The sequence below is a fragment of the Geotrypetes seraphini genome, chromosome 1, assembly GCF_902459505.1.
Source record: "Geotrypetes seraphini chromosome 1, aGeoSer1.1, whole genome shotgun sequence".
Taxonomy (NCBI): Eukaryota; Metazoa; Chordata; class Amphibia; order Gymnophiona; family Dermophiidae; genus Geotrypetes; species Geotrypetes seraphini.
The window spans coordinates 46,893,380-46,919,179 of record NC_047084.1 but is presented as its reverse complement, the minus strand read 5'-3'; the positions used below and the strand labels follow the sequence as shown (position 1 = coordinate 46,919,179).

The window sequence follows — 25,800 nt, the reverse complement described above, 5'->3', positions numbered from 1 at the left end:
TGCAGAGAAGATCGCCGGTGCTAGCGATCTTTGCAAGCTGCCATAGGTCTTCGGAGGTGTTTCCTCTGCCGTGATCCTGCCTCTGATGTCAAAGGAGGGGTGGAACCGCGGCAGAGGAAACAGCTCTGAAGACCTATGGCAGCTTGCAAAGATCGCTAGCACAGGCGATCTTCTCTGCAGGCTGCTGATATTAGGTAAATGGATGTGTGGGAGGCTAGAGGGAACACGCAGTCCTTCCGGGTGAGATGAGAAATGGGAGAATTAGAGCAGGCCTTTGGGGGGCAGGCCTTCAAAGGGGGGGGACAGGCCTTCAGGGGTGGTGGCACAGGCCTTCAGGGGGGACAGGCAGGCCTTCAGGGTTGGGGTGCAGGCCTTCAGGGGGGAAAGACCTTCCAGGGAGGGGGTCCCTGGTGTAGAAGTACACGGAGGTAGGGAGGGAATGGGGGATTCAAAGAGACGTGCATATGCCGGACTTTGGGGGGGGAGGAAATAATGGGTCTAAAAACAGAGGAGAGGGAGAAAGATGGTGGACAATGGGATTTAGGGAGGGAAGGAACAGAAAAGGAGAGAAGTTAAACACAAGGGATGGTGAGGAGAGGGGGGGAATAGAGATACTGGATAGGAGGGTAGTTGGGAAAAAAAAGGGAGAGATGGTGAACCCTGGGGTGGTGGGGAAGGAGGGAGAGATACTGGATGAAAGGGTAGTTGAAAAAAGGTGGATCTGGTGATGGAGATGAAAAAAAGGAAAGATGTCAGACCTCCGGGGAGGGAAGTGAAATGGAAGGGGGGACAGAGATGAAAGATGGATGGTTAGCACCGAGAAAGAAGAAAACAACAAAAGGGCAGGAGACCCTGGCAAGTAAGTTATTAGAAGACAACCAGAGCCTGGGACCAAAATGATTTGAATAATGACCAGACAACATAAGATAGAAAAAATAATTTTATTTTCTATTTTGTGATTAAAATATGTCAGATTCGAAATGTGTATCCTGCCAGAGGTGGTATTAGACCATGAATGTGAGCTAGGATTTAACAGCTTTTTTTGTTTATTTTGTTTACACCACAGTGCCAGTATGGGTAGGAGAGGGCAAAGTGGGTGAAGAGGCTATAAAAAGGGTGAAGAGGCTACCACCAGTATGTTTGAAAAAACACCCAATTGGGCAGGAAAATCGAATCGAAAAATCGATTCAATAGGCTGCATCGAAATTTTTTTTCCTGAATCGGGCAGCACTAGTTAGGGTTACCAGATTTTTGGGAATGAAAACTGCTGGGTTTTGGAAAAGTTTAAAAAGTACGGGGGTAGAATCAAACTGACGTACACGACATGAGGGGGAGGTGAGGGAAGGTAAGTTAGTAAATACATCTAGATAAAAATAAAAATAACAGGAAGGCATGTGGGGAAGGGGAAATACATTAGGGTAGGGCATGCTTCAAAAGAAGCATTTTGATTTTCTAAATTACTTAGGAGAGATATAAGAGAATTATTTGAGAGAGCTGAGATTAGAGAGTATAGGCATCTTTAAAAAGATGTACACATAATGTAACTGCATAAGCGGGACTGTATAAAATGCAGTCCTATCTCTTGTCCCTTTTACAAAGCTGCGGTAACGATGCTGTCACGGTAAATGCATCAGTGCCCACAGGACTTGAATGGCCTTCGGTGCATTTACCGTGGCAGCATCGCTACTGCAGCTTTGTAAAAGGGCTCAGAGATAGGGGCAAGTGTGGCGCAGTGGTTAAAGCTACAGCCTCAGTACCCATGTTGCGCCTTGTGACCCATTGCCCCAAGTATATTAGACAGATTGTAAGCCCACTGTGACAGATAAGGAAAAATGCTTGAGTACCTGAATAAATTCATATAAACCATTCTGAGCTCCCTTGGAAGAACAGTATAGAAAATTGAATAAATAAATAAATAATAAATAAAGGGGCCCTTTATGAGGTTCACACATTTATGTGGTATCTGACTGCATATGCCTGGATATTCTAGGCTGGTGTCCAGACATGGCCCAGCATTGAATATCTGGAGATAATTCCACCAGTGGCTAAAAAAAAAAATCCACTAATTACCGCCAGTCAAATATTTACCCCTAAAGTAGAATGAAAGAGTGGCATAGTAGTTAGAGCACTTGGTTTGATCAGGGGGTGTCTGGTTTTTATCCCATTGTGACCTTGAGCAAATCACTGAACCCGCCTTTACCAGAGGGATAGGAAATACATAGAGTACTTACATGTAACTCCCCTGGAGCTACCACTAAATAGTTTGAGCAAAAGAGAAATACCGGTACATAAATATTCACACATTCATGCTTAGAATACTAAAATGTAATATCACTATTAAGATGCTTTACTAGCAAATAGGCCCTGCGGCATAAAATGGTTAAATAATGTGTGTCAATGCACGTTAATAAATCTAGCTCATAGCCTATCAATGGTCTTTTCTCAGTACAGATATTTCTTTATTTATTCAGTTTTCTATACCGTTCTCCCAAGGGAGCTCAGAACTGTTTATATGAATTTATTCAGGTACTCAAGAATTTTTTTCCTGTTTCACAATCTATCTAATGTACCTGCAGCAATGGGGGATTAAGTGACTTGCCCAGGATGACAACAAGTAGCATGGGTTTGAACGCATCACCTCAGGGAGCTGAGGCTGTAGCTTTAACCACTGCACCACATTATCCCCATTAACACAGCACTTTTCAAAACCTAGGCATAAAAAATACTGGTAGCAAACAGGAGTTTGACTCTGCGAATCGATAGTCTGGAGCGTTGGCATCACGGCCCTGATGCACTGGCTTAAAAGCCACGAAACGATTGTCGGCCTGGCTCTTTCCTAACTAGCTAGTTTTAACTATTTTCAGGCTCCCACTTGCCAGTAATAAGTTATATGCAAAAGTTTTTTGCCAGTGATGCTTGGGTGAAAGAGAGTGGGAACACCTCTCCTTGTCTGAGGCTTTTCTTTCGCCTTAAAATACTTTTTCTGGCATTGGTGTAAATGGAGTGGTTTGTTTACTAGTACAGTAGACCCTCGCGAATTTGCAGTTCACGAATTGTCGACTCAATCATTTGCAGTATTTTCTGACTGCCCCTTCCGGTCAGAAAATACAGGGAATGACCGAGTCCATGAATCAGTCTTCTGCAAAGCCGATTCCTCCTCCTCTCTCCCCCCCCCTCCCGTCAGCCTTCTGCACAGCCAAACCGCCTGCCAGCCTAAATATTGTTGGGTTTTTTTAGCCCTCGCCACTGCCCCTGCAGCCCTCTCCTGCCTTCGATCAAAATTCACGGGTGCTCCTGGAATGGAACCCCCGCGAATTTTGGGGAAGTACTGTATATTTTCCCTCCATACCTCTTTTTTTGCTATACAAAATACTATATCATATTTTTCTGATCAGTATTGATACAATTCAAATCCATAAATGGTTGATCAGCACATAATGGGAAAACATGTGAGTACTGGAAATGATAGTTTCATTATAGTCAAATGTTTAAAAAAGAGGATACTGTACAGTAGAAAGGGGGGGGGGAGTGAGAAATAAAAAGGGAATGAGGTTTTTTTTTTTGGGGGGGGGGGGGGAGAAGGGCAGATAAACTAACAAAATAACTTCAGCTTTTGACTTAAGGAATCGTGAATGTAAACCAGGAAAAGTTTCCCTTGAAACAGCTTTGCTCCAGAACTCGAGCACATTCTGATGAAATACTTGATGATGTTAGCATTAAGTCATCGTTGGATTATATCCACTCCAAACTAGACTTACAGCCAGCTCTTTGATTTGGTTTGGGGAAATGCCTTGTGACCTGCATAACTAGAGGCAGAAGCCAAACTGACATATAGCTGGTTCCCTTCTTTCACGTAGCACAGGACCTTGTCCAAAAAAGCCTTAAGGAAAAACTACAAAGTCACAGGCTGACTGGCCACAGAATTTCGAGTTTCAGTACGTTTCATACCAGTAGACACACTGCTTACTCCCACAAAACAAAAAAGTAGAATGAAGGTGTCTACTTCTTGTAAAACTAAGACTGCAATTTTTTTCTGTGGGGAAGGAAAGGAGGTAGAGGGAAAGATGTAATTATAGGGTTTCACCATCTTGACTTCAGTGACAACCTTTTGAGAAAAGCATCACCTGATAGCTACCAACTAAAGATAGCTAACAATTTGTTGTTTTCCTCATCACTTTTTGCCTTGAAATCATCATCATCCTGCCAGTTCAGCAAAGCATCTTAATAATAATAGGAAAAGGGCTTGGGACTTGTATGCTGCAACCACATTCAAAGCAGTTTACATACAGGTACTTCATGCATTTTCCCCATCTATTTCGGTGGACTCACAGTCTATCTAATATACCTGGGACAGAGGAAGCTTAAGTGACTTGCACAGGGTCACAAGGAGCAGTGCAGGGTTTGAGCCCACAACCTCAGAGTACTGAGGCTGTAGCTCTAACCACTATACCACAGTAATAGGGCCAATACATCAAAGGGCTTACATGATTAGTGGCAGCTGCTAAACAAATGAGGTAAGCCTGCCTCCACCGCCTGCCCCAGAAGCCGCCTCTCTGCAGCAACTTTCTGTTCTCGCATAGGCAGGACTTGCAGAGAGGTGGCTTCTAGGGCAGGCGGTGGAGGCAGACTTACCTCGTTGATACTGCTGGCTGCCCGAACATTCATTTACAGCAGCCGGCCCCGTGAAGAGGTAGGTGGGGGAGTTGGGAACTAGAGAACAGCGGCAGAGAAGGGAAGGGGGCTGGAGAAACAGCATAAAGAAAGGGAGGGGACTGGAGAAATGGCATGAAGGAAGGGAGGGAGGGGAGGGGGCTGGAGAAATGGCTTGAAGGAAGGGAGAGAGGGGGCTGGAGAAACAGCATGAAGGAAGGGATGGAGGGCTGGAGAAACAGAATGGAGGGAGGGAGAGAGGGCTGGAGAAATAGCATGGCTGGAAGGAAAGAGGGGGGGAGGAGGCTGGAGAAACAGCATGAAGGAAGGGAGGTAGGGAGGGCTGGAGAAACACCATGGAGACAGGGAGAGCATAAGAACATAAGAATAGCCTTACTGGGTCAGATCAATGGTCCATTATGCCCAGTAGCCCGTTCTCACGGTGGCAAATCCAGGTCACTAATACCTGGCCAAACCCCAAAGAGTAACAGCATTCCATGTTATTAGGGGAGGGCTGAAGAAAGCATAGAGGGAGGGAGGGCTGGAGAAACAGCATGGAGGGAGGGAGAGAAGGAAGAAACAGCATGGAGGAGGCTGGAGAAACAGCATGGTGGGAGAAGCATTATGGAAAGGAGAGAGTGCTAGAGAAATGAGCATGGAGTAGGGGGGATGGGAGGGGAGAGACAGAAACAGCAGGAGAGAATGTTGGAAGGAGAGAGAGGGGCTCCTCTTTTTAGAGGACTGTCTGGGTGTCCAGAGGGATTTCCACAACTTGGCAGTTTATCCGGGTTTTGGAAGGCCTCGATCTTGGTGCTGCGCCTGGAAAGCCTCTGCACATGCACAGATGTAGACATGATGCGCGGAGGTCCTACAGATGCAGCTCCGAGCTTGGGGAAGGAGACATGAGGTTCATGTGAGGGTGGGGCTAGGGGCAGAACAGGGTAGGGCCAGGTGTCATCTTTTTCTTTTAAACCTTTACAAAATACAGAAGTGGGACCTTCCCCCCCCAATTAAACTCAGCAAGAGGAATAAAAACAGATATGCATTTTTTGTACTGAACACAAAGGAGTCCTGTGCCCAGGATCTCCTAAAATTAGCCCTCTCCCTTGCTGCTGGGGATCCTTAAGCCTTGCCAGTTGAAGACCACCTCCTCTGGTCTACCAGCCAGATATCTCCAAGCTCTGCAGCTATCAGCAGTGTCCCTGAAGTGCCACCAACTGCAGAGCTTAGAGAGTTCTGGCTAATGGACTTGAGGAAGAGGTCTTCAGCTGACAGGGCTTTGGGATTCCCTATCAGCTTAGGTATTTATACTTTGCATTTGGGCAAGAGGCAGGGAGAAAATTTGGTGCTCATTCATTTTGGGTTCAGGGCCACAGACCACCCTCCGTCTTCCTCCTCCCCTATGGTTGTCTGCTAAACCACTGAACACAGTACAAAGATCTGTGATAAACATATCCCAAATCTAACATGTTCCGGTTAATAAATTTAAAATAAAACACTTTTTCTACCTTTGTTATCTGGACATTTTATTTTTCCGTCATGTTGGTCTCATTTTATCACTTCTGCTTTCCTGTGTGTCTTCTGATAATTCTCTTTCTAGTGGTTGCTGTCCATATTCCTTTCTCCTCTCTTGATTCATTCCCTGACTACACCTGTTTGATATATTGACCTTTCCATTTTAGTTCCTCCCACTTTTTTTTTCTTTTCTTTTCTTTCACTCCATCAAATTTCACCCTTCTTTTTACTTTTCAGCTACATACCAACTTTCCATCTTCCTTTCTCATAATCTAATTCTCCCATTTCTCATCTCACTCCTTTCCCAGCCTCCTGCTTCCTTCTATCTACTCCCCATTAATATATTTCTACCACTGTACTCACCTATCTCTCACTGTTATCGCACTCATCTTCTTGTCATCCCTCTTTTGACCTCTTCCACATAGCTCCACCATTTCCAGAATCTTCCCTTCTCTCCACTCTCGTCAAACTATATCTCCCTGTCCCTTTCTCTCCATCCCCTAGCATCTTCTTATCCCACCTCTCTTCCCTCCTGCCCTCCCATGAGTCCATTTCTCCTCCTTTCTCTCCCCCCTCCCCAATGATCCAACATGTCTACCTCTCTTTTCTATTGTTCTTCCCTTTCACCCCCAGACCTAACTATTCTCCCTTTCTTTTCATCTCTAGGCCCAACTTCTTTCTCATCCAACTATCCTCCCATTCCATCTCGCTCCCTCCCTCCTTCTCTGGCCACCTTTCTCTTCCCAACTACCCTATCCTCCCATCCTATATCTTTTCCTCCCTCTCCCAGATCCAGTCTCTTCCTTTCTCTTCCCAACTATCCTCTCTTCAAGTATCTCTTTCTCCCTCCCTCCACACCACCCCACGTCCAAATAGTCTCCTTTTCTCTCCCTCCATATCATTGCCCATCATCTCTCCACATCTCCTCTGTTTCCAGGCCCCATAGGTTCTTCCACCTTAGCATATAATGCTATGCCTCCATCCAAGAGGAAACAGGAAGTTTAATAACTAGGTCGGGTCACAGGCACTGCTTCAGAATCGCTGCAAAGGTCACTGAGATGGAGAAGGTGAGGGCAGTGCTAAAAAAAGGGGGAATGCCTGCTCACAAGGGTACCCCAGAGTTGTGGGGCCCAGAGCAGTTGCCCTGTTTGCCCTTCCCTAACACTAGCCTTGATTCCAACATTTTCTCCAGTGAAATTTTAGGGGAGGGAGGAGGTTTAGAATCTCCTCCCAGAAGTAGCTCCTCTAGAAATTGACTTACTAAGATATGGTAGGTAGTTTATAAATGTAGTAAGTAAGTAAATAAATAAATAAGATTTGTTTTCCCCCTAAATTGTGCCTGTGGGCAAAGAAACTGGTAAATCAGTTCATTAAGATGTCTCTGCTAATCAGCTACAGAGTTAATAGCCTCCCTTCACAAAGCAGCAGGGGGGGGGGCTTCACCCTCTAGATAAGTTTATGTTCATGTTTATTTAAACTTTATATACCGCCTTTACTGACAAGCAGGCCAAAGCATTATACAAAATACAATAATAAAAAACCAAAATAAAAAAAGAATGCCATAATTCAAATAGAAAAGAATTAGAACACTTCAAAGAGAGTACATTCATACTATGTTAAAACAAATATATAAAATCAAGTTAACTCACTTGGATAGCCCGGGAGGCTGTCATTCCTAAAGAGTCCCGAAAGGCCTTCTGAAAAAAAAAATGGGTTTTCAACAGAATATTACATTTTTTAAAGATGTTTCTTTACAGAGTGATATTGGAAGCGCGTTCCACAATAAAGGTGCAATATAGAAAAATGATGCATCACAAGTAGATTGAAGGTGAGCACAAGATAATGGAGGAATAGAAAGACGTTCATAATTGTTTATGTGGTATAAACAATTTATGACCCTCCCTTTTTTAATAATTAACCCCTCTCTTTTATGAACGCATAGCGCAGGTTTTAGCCCAGGCAGCGGCGGTAACTGCTCTGACGCTCATCGAATTCCTATCAGCGTTGGAGCAGTTACTGCCGCTGCCGGCGCTAAAATCCACGCTATGCGTTCCTTAAAGACGAGGTAAATTAGCTAAATAAAGAGGAAACTGCTCAAAAATTGCCTTGTGAGTCAAAGTATTTTTAATTGGACATGATATTATACTGGTAACCAGTGTAACTTTATCAATATAAATGAGCTGCTAAATTTTGCAGTAGTTGTAAATGCTTCAACTGAGTGTGAGAAAATCCTGAATAAACCAAATTACAATAATCAAGTCTTGAAAACTATTAAAAAAAAAAAAAATTACGAGGGAAACTAACCCTCCTATTATGAAGTCAGGTTAGGGTTTTTTTTATCGCTGGCCACGGCGATAAAAGTTTCAACGCTCATAAAATTCCTATGAGCGTCAGAGCTTTTACTGTCGCAGCTGGCAATAAAAAACTCTAACCTGACTTCATAATGGGGGGGGGGGGGTAAGGTATTAATATCAAATAAATAATGAATTGACCAGATACATCAAAGAACTTGAAAAACCTTGCTGATAACCGATGACACTTGGGATTTAAAAGATAATTCAGAATCAAATATTACTCCCAATTATTTATATGTCTGAGCAAGTGTTATGAGAGAATCCCACAAAATGAGAGGACCAGATGGTTGAGTAAGATGGGCCAAAAGCTCCAATGGTTAGATAAGAATCTAGAATAACACCTAGGACTTTTGACATTTTAACAATCTTGAGCTTTTCTCCTGTAATTAACACCAGATCTGTATTTGGTAGTGAATTATAATTTTCAAACCAAAGCACCTTATTCTTCAGTTTATTAAGTTTAAGGAAGTTCTTCTGTGACCACATATTGTATATACTCAAATTTAAGTCGATCTGAATATAAGTCGAGACCCCCATTTCCACCCCCAAAAAGGAGGAAAAATGGTTGACTCAAATATAAGACGGGGCTTAATATTCAAGTACCATACCCTGCCACGATCTGCACCCAGTGTCCCCTCCCTCATGCCCTCCCATGCCAGGCTCTGCACTCAGCCCCCCTCCCTGCCAGATTCTACACCTAGAACTCCTCACTACTTGCCAGACTCTGCACCCTGTCCCCTCTTCCTGCCACGGTCTGCACCATGTCCCACCTTCCTACCCTGTACCCTCTTCCCCCTCTGGTGATCTAGTGATAGGCCAGGACAGGAAGGATCCTTTCCGTCTCCTGTCCTGGCCAATACTAGCAATTTTTTTTACCCCTCACGTACCTTTTCTCCTATCCCTGGTGGTCCAGCGGTGTATGGGCAATAGCGAACTTTCCGCGCTCTTGCCCTGCTCCTCTCCTTCCGATCTCATGGCTAGTGGCTAGTAGCCAGCGACGCACAGGCACGCAGGAGCAAGCTTTTAGAGCTCCCGCCCAGCCCTGCGCTTCTTGCTGAATGGCTGCCGCCAGTTCTCGTGAGTCTCGTGAATCCTACGAGAACTGGTGGCTGCCATTCATGGAGTTGTACAGGGCCGGGCAGGTGCTCGAGAAGCTTACTTCTGCGTGCCTGTGCGTCGCTGTCCACTAGCTGCTAGCTGTGAGATTGGAAGGAGAAGAGCAGGGCAAGAGCACGGAAAATTCGCTCCTGCTAATACACTACTGGACCACCACGGATGTGAGAAAAGGTACGTGGGTGAAGGGGGTAAAAAAAATTGTTTGTATCGGGAGGGATTCCTCCTGTCCCAGCCTACCAGAGGCCTGCATCAAGTCTGGGAGGGGGTTGGGTGATGACCCGAATATAGGAGAGACCCCCATTTTTGGCCCATTTTTTTGGTCCAAAAATTTCATCCTATATTCGAGTATATAGGGTAGTTAGATTTTCAATGAGCTTTGTTAGGTACTGTAATGTATCACCTGCAGGATTCTTTGACCACACAAAGAAGGAAGATATGGTCTGCATAAGAACATGTGTGAACTTGAGGAAAGGAGAAACTCTTACCCAGGGTTTTCAAATACACATTAAATAAGGACAGAGGCATCAGAACACTGCAGAAGGCCCTCCAACTTTGGGATTTCTTATTGTCCTTTCTTACCTCTTATGTTGTATTACCTAGGAATTCTGTAAACCATATTAAAACTGTTTCATGTAAGCCTAGTGCATTCAATTTTAGAAGCAAGAAAGAGTGATCCACTGCATTGAAAGCAGATGTCAAACTGCAACAGGATGTTTTGTTTACCTAGCTTAGGTAAGATTTTGCTATTCACGTTAATTCTAACTGTAAAGATTCTGTGCTATGCATAGCTCTGAAGCCACGCTGTGGGCTGTGAAATCCATTGGTTAGACATAGAAAACCAGAGAATTGTATATTGACATAGAATTCTAAAGATTTTGCAAACCATGGTATTCCTACCACTGGCCTAAAGTTTTCTACTTTAGATAGTCCAATCCCAAGGCTGTAGGTATGGGAGTCAGTGCAATGGCAGATGATATTCTTGGGAATATGCCCTTTTTTAAGCATACAGTAATCAGTCAGTCACAACAAGAAACCTGAAGGGATATGTTCCAGCATGTTAGCTGGATAGATACTCGTATCTAAGCAATAAAATTTTTTTGAGAGTCTTCTCAATATGCACTGGGGAGGGAAAGGCCTACCATTTTGAAATGGCAGGCCTATAAGCAGCATGGATTGAGCTTCCCTCCCACTCCAACTTCTCTAAAAAGGTACTAGGGGGAGGGTGATGTTCTGAGGGTAGGGGTATCGGGGGACCTTTGGTGGCAAAAGTGAGTGAGCATCCCTTCTGCCTTTTTTTGTGGGGGAAAGGGGGAGGGTAGGGGATGTTTGGGGATGCATGGCATGGGGGTGAGCCTTTGGTGGCAAGATGGCGTAGGCATCCTTCCTGCAATTTTTGTCTCGTGCGGGGTGGGGGGAGGGCAAATGGCAGGAGGTAATAGCCATCCCTCCTGCGCTAGCATGGGGGGAGGGGGATTCCCGGTGCCGCATTACTCGGGGTCGTTTGGAAGGGCCGTCATCGGGGGGAGACTTTTTTTTAATGGGGGCAGATATTGTGCATGTGTAACACGTACAGCATCTATACCCATTATAAAAAAGAAAGAAAAAAAAGGTTTCCTGCCGGAACAGCATGGCAGGAGGCTTTCCCCTGCCGACTCCGCGCATGTGTGAGAGTCGTTCTCATAGCGATTCATCAGATCAGACAGTCAGGGATTATGGCAAACATCCACGTGAATCATTTGCATGTAAACTTTTTAGTGCATCAAATAGATCTTTCTGAATCGGTCTAGTGCAGCTAATTTTCAAATTTTAAAAAATTATTTAATGGTGCTTTCAATTATCTGTGCTGACTAAGCCAATAAAGAAAATTAAGTTAGGCACCTGGATCATCTAGGTGCACTGATCTAACTTTAAGTGTCATTTATAGAATCTGGGCCTACTGCCGCCTATCTGCGAGGCTTTATGTACTCCCATGATAACTCTGCACATGCGAATTATAATGCACTAAGGGCCAGATTCTACAAACGGCGTCAGTATCAGTGGCTGCCTAAGAAACGGCCACCGATCGCACGTCAATCATGCAACGTCACCATTTGTAGAATCACACTGCATGAAAGGTAGGTGCCAGAAATGTAGGCAGGGTTTTAAAGGTCTACATTTCCAGTGCTAACCTTTCACGAGAATCACGCCTACGGAGGTGCCTTACGACACCCAACACCACGTTCGGCATTGACTACACCTACAGTGGCATTAGGTGTCATAAGGTGCCTTCGTACACAGGATGATGGCAGCCTTTATGGTGTTTTAATTGGTTTTTAATTGACACAGCCAATTAGTATGGGTCGTTTTTAGAATCGGGTCCTAACTGGATAAAGCAGGAATACCCACTCTCTGCTCATGTTACTCCCCCTCCAAAAGTGCTTTTTTAAAAAATAGATAACATAGAAACATAGAAAAAAGCAGCAGAAAAGGGCTATAGCCCACCAAGTCTGCCCATTCCAAGTATCCCCTCCCCTGAATTTACTCCCTTAAAGATCCCATGTGAGTATCCCATTTTCTCTTAAAATCCGTCACGCTGCTGGCCTTTATCACCTGGAATGGGAGTCTGTTCCAATGATCCACTACTCTTTCGGTGAAGAAGTACTTCCTGGAGTCGCCATGAAACTTCCCTCCCCTGATTTTCAGCGGATGCCCTCTGGTGGTCGAGGGTCCCATGAGCCAGAAGATATCATCTTCTGACTCGATGTGTCCCGTGATGTACTTATATGTTTCAATCATATCTCCCCGTTCTCTTCTTTCCTCAAGTGAGTACAGCCGCAATTTTTTTAAATCTTTCTTCATACGTGAGATCCTTGAGCCCCAAGACCATCCTGGTGGCCGTTCGCTGAACCGACTCGATCCTCAGCACGTCCTTTCGGTAGTGTTGTCTCCAAAACTGAACACAGTACTCCAAGTGAGGCCTCACCATGGCTCTGTACAACGGCATCATAACTTCAGGTCTCCTGCTGACGAAACCTCTGCGGATACACCCCATCATTTGTCTTGCCCTGGAGGAAGCCTTCTCCACTTGATTGGCAACCTTCATGTCCTCACTAATGATCACCCCTAGGTCGCGTTCCGCCGTGGTCCTAACCAAGGTCTCACCATTTAGTACATAAGTTCTACGCGGGTTTCTCTTACCCAGGTGAATTATCTTGCATTTTTTAGCATTGAAGCCTAGCTGCCAAGTAGTTGACCATTGTTCCAGCAACAGTAGATCGTGTGTCATATTATCAGGTAATAAGTTTTTGCCTACTATGTTGCAAAGTTTGGCGTCGTCGGCGAACAGTGATACCCTTCCTCTAAGTCCTTGCGTCATATCTCTTATGAATAAGTTAAATAGAATCGGGCCCAGGACCGAGCCCTGCGGCACTCCACTGATCACGTCCGATGCTTTGGATGGGGTACCATTCACCACCACCTTCTGAAGTCTACCGCTCAGCCAATCCCCAACCCATGTAGTTAGAGTGTCTCCTAATCCTATCGATTTCAGCTTGTTCAGTAATCTTCGATGAGGGACGCTATCAAATGCTTTACTGAAGTCCAAATATACCACGTCCAGTGACTCTCCGGCGTCCAGTTGTCTAGTAACCCAGTCAAAAAAGCTAATCAGATTAGATTGGCAGGATCTGCCCTGGGTGAACCCGTGTTGGTGTGGATCACGCAGTTTTTCTTCGTCTAGGATTGTGTCAAGATTCTGTTTGATCAGTGTTTCCATGAGTTTACACACTATAGATGTGAGACTCACTGGTCTGTAGTTTGCTGTCTCTGTCCTGCAGCCCTTTTTGTGGAGTGGGATTACGTTGGCGGTTTTCCAGTCCAAGGGGACCCTTCCTGTGCTTAGGGAAAGATTGAAAAGAACAGATAATGGTACTGCCAGGACTTCCCTTAACTCCCTGAGCATTCTGGGGTGTAGGTTATCCGGTCCAATGGCTTTGTTTACCTTGAGTCTTGATAGTTCGTCATAGACGCTACTGGGCGTAAATTCGAAATCTTGAAACGGGTCTTTCTGGTTATCTCCCGTCTGCAGCTGTGGACCAGCTCCCGGCGCTTCGCAGGTGAACACTGAACAGAAGTATTTGTTTAGTAGTTCTGCCTTCTCAGAATCTGATTCCGCAAAGTTACCGTCCGATTGCTTCAGGCGTACTATCCCATCTTTGTTTCTTTTCCTGTCACTAATATAGCTGAAGAAAGATTTATCCGCTTTCTTAATTTTCCGTGCTAGCTCTTCCTCCATTCGGAGTTTGGCTTCTCTGACTGCTGTTTTGACAGCTTTAGATCTGTCTAGATAGTCCTCTTTCGCCCCATTTCTGCCTAAATGTTTGTAGGTGATAAATGCGTCTTTTTTCTGTTTAATGCTGGTTAGTTTTAACACATTCTCTAGTTACCTTTTACCATGTACCACATTATGGGCTTAATTTCCTTTAGTAAAATGGCCTCTTGGGGGGATATAGTTTAATATAGGGCCTATCTCTTATCAATCACACTTAGGCACCTATTACAGAATCACACCTAACTTAAATCTTAGGTGCCTGTAATGTAGGTCAGGGTTTTAAAGGCCTATATTATAAGTGTCTAAGTCCTTCTCCACTCCTAAACACGCCTACTTTGGAGTTAGGCAGTGCAAGGCGCCATGTGATAGGCACCTATCTTTTGTAGAATTGCGCCTTAGATGATATCACTCAATTAAGTTTTATGGTTTTGAATTAGGAGCCTGTTAAAGCTCATAACTGAAGCAAATTTACTAATTAAGTTAGGCACCTAACTTCAGGCAGTTCTTATAGAATTTCACCCTTCATGTGCAACTGCATGGGGGGTACTAACATGGGCAAATTATGGCATGCTGTGGGTGTTTTGTGTAGCAACATGAACAACTTATAGAATAAGAACATATGAACATAAGAATAGCCTTACTGGGTCAGACCAATGGTCCATCAAGCACAGTAGTCCGTTTTCATGGTGGCCAATCCAGGTTACTAGTACCTGGCCAAAACCCAATATGTAGCAATATTCCATGCTATCAATACAGGGCAAGCAGTGGTTTTCCCCATGTCTTTCTCAATAACAGACTATGGACTTTTCCTCCAGGAACTCGTCCAAACCTTTCTTAAAACCAGCTATGCTATTCACTTTTACCACATCCCCTGGCAATGCGTTCCAGAGCTTAACTATTCTCTAAGTTTAAAAAAAAAAAAAAAAATTCCTCCTATTGGTTTTAAGAGCACTTCCCTGAAACTTCATCGAGTGTCCCCTAATCTTTGTAATTTTTGACAGAGTGAAAAATCGATCCCCTTGTACCTGTTCTACTCCACTCAGGATTTTATAGACTTCAATCATATCTCCCTCAGCTGTCTCTTTTCCAAGCTGAAGAGCCCTAACCATTTTAGTCTTTCCTCATACGAGAGGAGTTCCATCCCCTTTATCATCTTGTTCACTCTTCTTTAAACTATTTCTAGCGCAACTCTATCTTTTTTGAGATAAGGAGACCAGAAATGAACGCAATACTCCAAATGAGGTTGCACCATGGAGCGATACAGGGGCATTACAACATTCTTAGTCTTATTAACCATCCTTTTTTTAATAATTCCCAGCATCCTGTTTACTTTTTGGCTGCCGCCGCACATTGGGTGGAAGGTTTCATCGTATTGTCTACAATGATACACAGATCCTTTTCTTGGGCGCTAACCCCAAGGTGGACCCTAGCATCTGGTAACTGTGATTCAAGTTTCCAAGTTTCCAAGTTTATTAGTTTTTAATATCCCGACCATCAAGCAAATGTCTGGCCGGTTAACAATGTTTTGTAAAGGCTAAAAATTTTATAAAATGAAGTGAACGTAAATGACATAGACTAGACAAACTGGAAGGTGAGGAAAATAGGGGAAGGAGGGGAGAATTTACATAATTTAGTAAAGAAGGAGAAAGTGGGGAGAGGATAGAACGTGAGGGTTAGGGTAGCTTTGTTGAAGCAAGTACTTATTCGCGGTAAGAGGCAGAAAAAAGAGAGAGAAAGAAAAAATAAAAGAGGAAGACTTGAGAGATGAAAAAGGATGATTTAGGTTCAATCGAAAGCATCTTGAAATAAGAAAGTCTTTAAGCCAGTCTTGAATTTGATTAAATTTTGTTCGTCCCGTAAATATTGTGGGAGAGAGTTCCATAGTGTGGGTGCAGTTACAGCAAAATTGGTTTTTCGGGTGTAATAGAATTCTTTTAGAGAAGGAATAAAAAGGAGTTTTTGGTCAGTGGATCTTAACGTACGAGGGGAACATTGTTATTCTTCTCAATGTGCATCACTTTGCATTTGTCCACATTTAATTTCATCTGTCACTCTGATCCAAGATGGCGACTGAGGCACAGCTCCGTGCTTCACCGTTTGTATTATTTTACCTGCATGTTCTTTGGGACACGTTTCTATCCAGTCGAAAGACCTACTGGTTCTCCCTTGCTGTCTTGCGATGGGGAAAAGAAAAGGAACTTTGCAACTGGGACCTCTGGCAATCGGCGGCTACAGAGGCATGATATAGATGACGTTGGACGCCGGAATTACGCATTAGACTTCAGTGATGACCCAGGCTTCGGGAAGTGTGCTGAGTCCATCGGCAAACCTCAGCACTGATCAGACATCTCTGAGCCCGATTCAAAGGCAGCTTCCTCCCCAACCTGAAGGAAGTATTACAGCTGTGGACGAGGCAACTCTGTGGTCCAGTGAAGGTCGACAACTGGTGAGCCCCACAGGAGAGGTGGGGGAGAAGTCTCTAGTGAGTGAAGCCCCCACTGAAGACAGTTTACCATCAATGTCCCCCACAGCCCAAGTTGGTGAGAATATCTTATCTTTACCAGTTCAATTTGTGGAGTTAATTAAACCTGCCCAAGTCAATTTAGATGACATGTGGAAGGCAATAGTTACCATGGACTCTAACCTAAAAAAGGCAATAACTTTAGTTCATGCTGACTGTGCTACCATTAGTATTCAGGTCAATACAGATGAGATTACTCTAAAAGAGCAAAGGGAGACTATTGTGAAACATCAAGAACAAATAAATCAAATAAAAAGTTTGTTTATTTTCCAGATATTCCATTTTTTTTCTGTATATAAGATCTTTCCTTAACAATCTCAGTCTCCAAAGAAGAAATAATTTAGGAGTATTAAATTTTCCAAAATAGCCTGTAATTGCTCTGTTAGCATTAATGTGGAAGTATTTAAAAGAAATTCTGTTAATCCCAGAAGAAAATCTTCCTCCAATAATTAGAGCTCAGTAGTCAGTATCTATCTCTGAATGGGAAAAAACAGCTTTTCTCTACTCCTGGACGAGAAATAGAACAACAGAAGACTGACAAATTTGACAAATTTTTTGGAGGACTCACTTGAAATAATAACGGAGAGAACCACTCTCATTGTGACTTTTGCCCTAGAGTTTGATAGGGACTTAATTCTACGGACATACTTTAGGCACTTGGAATGATAAGTTTTTCAGTTCCACTGTACGTGTTTATCCTGATTTGTCGAAACACACAAAAAAAGAAAAGATTTTCTTAGTTATAGAACCAGAGTTTTGGCTCTGGGTGCTCAGTTTCTTATAAAATTTCCTGCAAAATGTTGTATGTCTTTAGAAGGGAAGAATTTCTTATTTTTTGATCTAAAACAATTATGTGAGTTTATTACAGCCAGAGAAGGAGGTGGAGTCACTATTGGTTCAATTATACCACCTACAGTGTAGCAAACCGGCTGTCTGGTGGTTAACTATGCCCCTGAATCTGTCTACTAGGTTAACGGCCTCTTTTATAACGCCGTGCTAGCGGCTGCCGCACGGCAACAGCTCCGAAGCCCTTTAAATCTCTATGGGCTTCAGGGCCATTAGCGCAGCGCAGCCACTAGTGCGCCTTTGTAAAAGGGGCCGTAAGTATTTGTTTTGCTTTATTTTAATTTTCTTCGTTCTTGGATCCAAAGATTGTGGACTAAATAATTAATTAATCTATTGTTTGATGTTAATTCAATTATATTTACCTTATTGGATTATTTCCAAATCCTTTCAAGTTTGTGTACTTGTTGTCATGATGAAAAATTAAAAAAAAAAATAATGTTTAAAAAAAAAAAAAGTTCATCTGCCACATGGACGCCCAGTCTTTCAATTTCCTAAGGTCCACCTGCAATTTTTCACAATCCGCATGCGTTCTAACAACTTTGAATAGCATAAGTTGCGCATATGGAATGGTGTGCCCATTTATACCTGACATTAAGGGCTCCTTTTACTAAGGTGCGCTAGCGTTTTAGCGCACGCAGATTAGTGCACGCTAACCCTGAGCTACGCGGCTAGAACTAATGCCAGCTCAATACTGGCATTAGCGTCTAGCACACGCTATTCAACGCGTTAATGCCCTAACGCAGCTTAGTAAAAGGAGCCCTAAGTTGACATAAGTGGCCGCATCTATATGTCTGCATATATGTCCACCTTATGTCTGCATTCCACAACAGCTGAGTCATGCCTGAGCACCATTATAGAACTGGTGTAAGTGTGTTTTTAAAGTGGCATCATATATGATGTCAAAGTATGCATAGAATTGCCAGAATTTGTAGTGTTTATATCCAAACATTTCAGTTTAATATTTTATACTCAACATCAACAAACCACTAACAAATGAGAAAAAAACTATAATATTTTAGCCATTTAGTTGCACAGGATGATGTGGTAAACCTCTTGACTGAATAATAAGCGTTTTACCACACTTTCTCACATAGGCCCCTATATCTCATCTGCCAGTTCAGTTGAATGTTCAAATCCCTTCTGTAAAAAGAGCATTTCAGACTTTAAAAATGGAGATTTGAACTGGGCTTCCACAGCTAGACTTAAGGCAATATATGCCATCACTTACACAGCACACAGTTGGGTGAACTTTGAAAGTAAAAAAATAGCTTCTGAGTTCGGAGATTACACAAGGTCCCTTTATGTCATAGTAACGGAGGTCAGCATTCCACAACAGGGCTGTAGGGTTACCATATGACTCCCCCCAAAAAGAGCACAAGTTGAGCCAGTCTGGGTTTCACTTCCATTGGAAATAAAACCTGGACTGACTCAATCTGTCCTCTTGGGGATAGGGTAGTCACTCAGTTTAAAATAAATAAAAATCTCATTTTATATCATGGGCCTCTTCATTTTCTTTCCGCTGGGAAACTGCTTTAGTGTTTGCTGAGAAGTGTAAAAAAACATAAGGAAACCATACAGGAAGTCCTATTTTACATTAAAAAAAAAGTCGAGATCAGAATTGAGACATCCAGCTCGGGATGTGCTCAAATTTGGTGGTATTTTAGAAAAGGATCTGCCACTCCATGTGTTTCATGCTATGCTTTAACATGCATGCTTGCCTTTCTGTCAAGTCGTGTCATACTATGTTAGTCATGCTTCATAATTCCATGTTTGCCCTGCTATGTTCTGCAATACTATGCTCACTGTGCTATGTCTCACCACACCATGTTTGTCATGTTATGTTTTGTTAACTATGTCTGCCATCTCTGTCAGACAATGCTTGCCATGCTTTCTCCTACCACACTATATCTGAAAGAGTGACCCAGGGGTTAAAGCAACAGCCCCAGCACCCTGAGCTCATGGGTTCAGACCCATGCTGCTCCTTGTGACCCTGGGCAAGTCACTTGGTTCCACATTGCCCTAGGCAGGAAGGAGTGAGCATCCCTCCTAAACTAAACTAAACTAAACTAAACCTTAAGTTTATATACCGCATCATCTCCATGGATGTTGTGGAGCTCGGCACAGTTTACAAGAACTTAAAATATAGGAAGAGAAGGAAAAAAAGGTTTACATGAACTTATATATAGAAGAGAAGAGTAAGGGGGGATAGAAAGTTACTGGGGGGCGTGTCAGGGTGGAGGGTTCTCAAGCTGGGGGAGCTAATCCAACCCTCCCCCCAGCCCACTAGACCACCAGGATTTGGGGAGAGAAGTGATTGGAAGGGTGTTGGGAGATGTCAGGGGGTACAGAGGGGGGCATGGAAGTGCGCCTCTGCCCAGGGCGCCCCCTACCCTCGCTATGCCACTGAGTACAGATATTATGCTTTAATGAATGTGATAATTGCCCGGGCTGAATATTGGCTTAATAATAATCTGATGGTCACTATGGGCCTGATTCTGGAAACGGCACCTGCCACAGTAGATGCCTGCAAAATGGGTGCTATCATGTGTCAATTACCGGTAGGTGCCATGTCCAGAATCAAGTCTATTTTTTGTACAGACTCCTTAAATGTAGGTCTATATTTAAGGTGTCTGACCCATGCCTATAGAAGCGCCTAGGCCAGACATGGGCAACTCCAGTCCTCGAGGGCCGGAATCCAATCAGGTTGTCAGGATTTCCCCAATGAATATGCATTGAAAGCAGTGCATGCAAATAGATCTCATGCATATTCATTGGGGAAATCCTGAAAACCTTATTTGATTCCGGCCCTCGAGAACCAGAGTTGTCCATGTCTGGCCTAGGCACACCTACGGATGTTTAAAGCCATTTCCAGCATAAGCCAGGTCTAGGCCGGCCTTAGGCATCCATAGGTGTGCCTAGATGCTTCCGCATGCATATTTAGCATATTTTGAGCACTTGATTTGGTTAGACAATTATTTCTTATTGCCAAAGTTTGCATTGTGCAAAAATGGAAGGATTCTATATTACCTCTGAGTTTTTCTGGCTAGATAGAATATGGCAAATACCTGACATGGAATGGCTAGTCTGACTTATGGGCACCTCTCTTACATTCTCCTCCTCCCTTCTGAGTTGAATTGTTTTAAACTTCTCTATATACTCCGTAATTATATGCTAACACATTATGCCCCTTTTATGAAGCCACGTTAGGCTTTTTTTTTATCACCGGCCGTGGCAGTATTAGCTCCGACACTCATACAATTCCTATGAGCAACGGAGCTAATACTGCCACAGCCAAAAATAATAAAGCTTAAAACAACTTTGTAAAAAAAAAAAAGGGGGGGGTATATTTATTATTTTTGAAAGTTAGTGGACTGAGGTGGAATTCTCTTTCTTTTTATCTTGCTTATCTGAAGCTCTATTGTGAATTTTTGATTTATTTGTCTCTGTCTAGTTTTCGTCTCCTTTTCTTTCTTGTTGGCTATTACCGTACTGTTGAATGTTTTAGCTGTATGTACTTGTATTTCATTGCATTGGTCTTATTACCTTTATAATAATAAAAATCATTAGAAATAAAAGAAATATACAATTTCACAGAAACTGATCATTTGTATTTAGAAAGGTACAGAGCCAGTGACAACTAAACACTGTGCCGCATAGCTCTCTCAGTCATTTAACTCAGAGGTCTGTGTGTTCATGTGTTATGCAGCATATGTAATATGGTCACATGGCAGCAACTGATGTGCTTACTGTCAAAATGTGATATACATGGAAAACATCCTTTTACATTTTCTTATTCCATTCCTTTTCAGAGGCACCCACATATGATCCTGCCACTTATAATAAGATTATGCACATTATCCTTTGATCTGATGTACCCTATAGATAAAGGCACCCTATATGTGAAGACTAAACAAAATGTTCAAATTGTGCATTTCATTACTTTTCCAATGCTCAGCACACCCTTTGATTTTTGCTGGCTATTTTCTCTTTCTAGCCACAGGATTTTTTTTTTTTTTTTTAATGGTCCCCTTGTAAGCTATTTTGCATTTCCACAGATCTGTTTCTGATCAGTGACTGCAGTCAGTCTGCATTTTGGGGGTGGCTTGTTCTGGGTTTGGAACAGGAGCGATTTCATATTCTTTTCTGAGAACACTGTTATTCTGTAAGGCAGCATTCTTTTTTTTTTCTTTTTAGCACCATCCTCTCATTGATTTGCCACATCACTGCACAATATACCCCCCCCCCCATAAAAATAAAACAGAGTTCAGCTGGAGCCAAGGCTGCCACTTCCCCTGAATCCCTCCCCTCCCCCCTTCCCCACACCAAGCTTTTCATTTTCCAAGCCCTGCAATTGCTTGGTGTGGTTTCAAGAGCAGGAGTGCCATTCTCACAAATGATGACTCTGCTGACGTCAATGGCATTCTTATCGTGCTTACTGCGACATCAGAAACCAGCCCTCAGATGCTACCCGTCTTCAGAGTGCCTGGGCTTGCAATAATCTGTGGACTGGATACATCTGATGGAAAGGAATCTGCCTCCTCATTGCTAATAAACTTGCTAAAATAAATGCATGTGTGCCGTGTCTGTGCACACTTGCCATCCAGGAGCGTATTATTTTTTTAATTTGCTAAACTAGAGTTGCTAGACATTTTTGATGAATTTTTATTGTTTGTAACCAAATTGCCTGATATAAGTTATTTGCTTGATTTAATCAAAGGTTTAATACTAAAGAGTTTGATAATCTGCCTTACAAGGATAGCTTCAAATTTAGATTTTATATTATTTGGAGCCCTCAGAGGGGAATTTGTCCGTTAAATGGGCTCTTTTGCATTTTAGGGCCTGAAAAAGCAGACAAGCATCGCATTGAAGGAAACGGAAAGCTCAATGCAGTTTTGAAAGGGACACATTTTGTTTGCACAACCATCTGCCACAAATTACTGATCAGCTGAAGATAAATTGATTCATTTCATCTATCTTTTCAGAGTTTTCACCGCACTGCACAGAGCTTCTTTCAGTTGACAGGAAAGGGTTTTTTTATGCCAATGAGGTTACTGCTCAACCACCTTTAAAACCACCATTGTGGAAATGGGAGGGCCCGTTTCTGAGGCTTTTTCCTTCTCTACACTTTTTTGTAGAGTCTGGCATTTTCATTCTTTACACCATATATGTGAAAGAGTTATGGATGATAATTGACAGCAGACAAGGCAGCAAACCCGGGCAGAAATGGCAGATCCGAGTGAAAACACACGTTACCATTTACAGAATACTGCCTAATCCCCTCTTTTACTAAGGTGCGCTACGCTTTTTGGCGCATGGTAAATATTAGCATGCATTAAACGCTAATGTGTGCATGTTATTTTTCAAATTAAGGGGATCAATAAGTACAAGGGGGCACTCAGAGAAATTGAAAGGGGAGAGGTTTAGAACAAACGCCAGGAAGTTCTTTGGTGGATACATGGAACACGCTACCAGAGGATGTGATAAACAGGAGCACGCTACAGGGGTTCAAAGAAGCTTTGGATAGGTACTTGGAAGACAAGGGGATTGAAGGGTACAGATAAGAGTAAAGGTAGATTATAGGGATGGGATTAGAGGTAAGTTACAAAATTAATCAGGGACCACTGTTCAGGCACTAGGCCTGATGGGCCGCTACGGGAGCGGACCGCTGAGCAAGATGGACCTCTGGTCTGACTCAGCGGGTGCAACTTCTTATGTTCTTATGTTCTATGGATGCATTAGCGGTTAGTGCATGCGTTGATTTAGTGTGCACTATACGCACGCTAAAATGCTTAGCGCGCCTTAGTAAAAGAGGGCCTATGTGTTTCTGCAAAAAGATCTACAAAAGGGACATAATGATGGGTGGGACATAGGCAGGTCTGCGGGGGGTTCCCTTAAGATATATGCAGTGTTATTGAACAGTAAGGATCCATGCCCAATTTGTGCGTCAGAATTTTCAGCTGGTGTAAATCCTCGTGCCCAAAGCTGTGCGTGGATCCTGGTGCGCTGTGCTGTTCTATAAAGGGCGCCTATCCTGGAACGCCTGTTATAGAATACCGTTCCGTGCCAATTTTTTTTCTGCACTAAATTTTGAACGCCGCTTACTGAATCCAGCCACACGTGCACAAGACAGAATGGAATGCATATCTTAAGACAATAAAAGTGACAGCACACGGCTGCATCTGTTCTGCACATAAATTTTGTTCTGTTCATCAACAGGAGCCTCACAGCAGTCACTTTTTGAGACGTGTACAATGAAGCTAATCTTGATGCAGAACTTTTGAGCTCATATGTACAGCTATCTTTCATTGATTAGTGCCCAAATTCTGCACATTTTGAACTTGCAGCTCAGCTTATCATATTACCATGAAATGTCTCATGAATCTCGTGATATAAGCCATGCTTTCAGCCATCAGCGTGTGGCTGTTCTGGGTAGCTCTGCATTAACCCCTCTGTGAGGAGCTTTAAAACACAGAGCATGAGGTACGGGTCGACCACTAGGCAGTTAATGTTGGAAGTCTGGCTTCCTTATGGCTGCGGATAGCAAGCAACACAGGAGAACGTGGACAGCATCATTTGTCACTGGTGGCACTCACCTGGTTTCAACTGTAGCTTTTGAAAGTTCACTGGAATTTATTGGGCATCATAACAACAGAAAAATAAACACATGGAGGGACATTATCAAAAAAAGCGTCTAAGTCCCCTTTTGGCCTAAGTCCTTAAACGTTCAAAGCAGAAGCAGGGAAAGTGCCCATAACCAAACCAAACGTCCTTGTTTTGATTATGGCCTTCCTCTGCCTAAACACCCAATCACCACTACGTCTAAAAGTACACCCACACGACGTCTACACTTTTCAGCCATAATGAAACAAAAAAATGCCTAAGCCACAAACGTCCAACAGAAGGGCTTTTAGGCGAAGGAGGAGCCAGTCCTTCGCCTAAAAGCTGGATTCTGTAACCGGTGTCTGTCAAAAACAACACCGGTTACAGAACCCCCCCCCCCACACACACACAGACAACGATCCAGGCAGGAGGGTGCCCAAGCCCTCCTGCCATGTCGAACCGCGACCCCCTCCCGACAACATTGGGGCAAGAGGGAGCCCAAGCCCTCCTGGCCCCAGCGACCACCACCCCCCCCCGGCATCTCGATCGGGCCAGGAGGGAGCCCAAGCCCTCCTGGCTCCAGCGACCCCCCCCCCCACATCTCGATTGGGCCAGGAGGGAGCCCAAGCCCTCCTGGCCCCAGCGACCACCCCCCGCTACTTGAATGGGCCAGGAGGGAGCCCAAACTCTCCTGGCCCCGGAAACCCCCCCCCCCCGCCGCTACTTGAATGGGCCAGGAGGGAGCCCAAATCCTCCTGGCCCCGGCGACCCCCAACCCCCCACTACAATACAGGCAGGAGGGATCCCAGGCCCTCCTGCCCTCGATGGAACGCCCTCCCCCCAACGATCGGCCCCCCCAGAACCCCCGATCGCCCCCCCCTCCCGCCGACATACTCGAAAGGGTCCAGAGAAGAGCGACAAAAATAGTTAAGGGGCTGGAGGAGTTGCCGTACAATGAGAGGCTAGAGAAACTGGGCCTCTTCTCCCTTGAAAAGAGAAGACTGAGAGGGAAGATGATCGAAACATTCAAGATATTGAAGGGTATTGACTTAGTAGAGAAATAGATTGTTCACCCTCTCCAAGGTAAAGAGAACGAGAGGGCACTCGCTAAAGTTAAAAGGGAATAGATTCCATACAAATATAAGGAAATTCTTCTTCACCCAGAGAGTGGTAGAAATCTGGAACGCTCTTCCAGAGGCTGTTATAGGGGAAAGCACCCTCCAGGGATTCAAGAAAAGGTTAGATAAGTTTCTGCTGAACCGGAACATATGCAGGTAAGGCTAGACTCAAATAGGGCACTGGTCTTTCACCTAAGGGCTGCTGCGTGAGTGGACTGCTGGGCATGAAGGATCACTGGTCTGACCAGCAGCGGCAAATCTTATGTTCAGTGAAATGCCCAGACAAAAAAATGAGTTTTTAATAACTTCCTGAACCTCAACACATTCTCACAAAAACATAAAGTTCCCGGAATAATAATAACTTTATTTTTATATACCGCAATACCACAAACAGTTCAAAGTGGTTTCCAAAAAAAGAGTCTGCATACAAACAGCGATGTTACAAGAAATAATTCAAAATACATTGATAAAAATGTAAGATTATACAAATTTATCAGAGATAAGTTTTTACTGTATTTTTTAAAAGTTTGGTAAGAAAATGCATTTGAGATAAGTTTACTTAGGCATTTAATCCATTAACTGCTTGAAATGATAGCGTCTTATCTAGAAACCATTCCACAGAACCAGACATGCCTCTGAAAAAGAGGATTTTGTTGTATTTACATAATGTAATTCTCCTCTTATTCTCACATCCAGCAGCACACATTTTTTCAAATCTCAATGTATATATTTGCAGAAATATCTGGGCAGATTATCATAGTTTCCTTGATG

General features: G+C 43.5%; 1 protein-coding gene across 5 annotated transcripts in view; it reads right to left on the bottom strand.

The window, feature by feature from the left end:
* LOC117354005 (cAMP-specific 3',5'-cyclic phosphodiesterase 4D) overlaps positions 1-25,800 on the bottom strand; it is a 1,294,824-nt gene that overhangs the window by 230,982 nt on the left and 1,038,042 nt on the right. For all 5 annotated transcript variants that reach the window (XM_033930716.1, XM_033930743.1, XM_033930726.1 and 2 more), the window contains one exon: positions 7,815-7,862. In XM_033930716.1, coding sequence (XP_033786607.1) covers positions 7,815-7,862 — 48 coding nt within the window. The remainder of the gene's footprint in view (positions 1-7,814; positions 7,863-25,800) is intronic.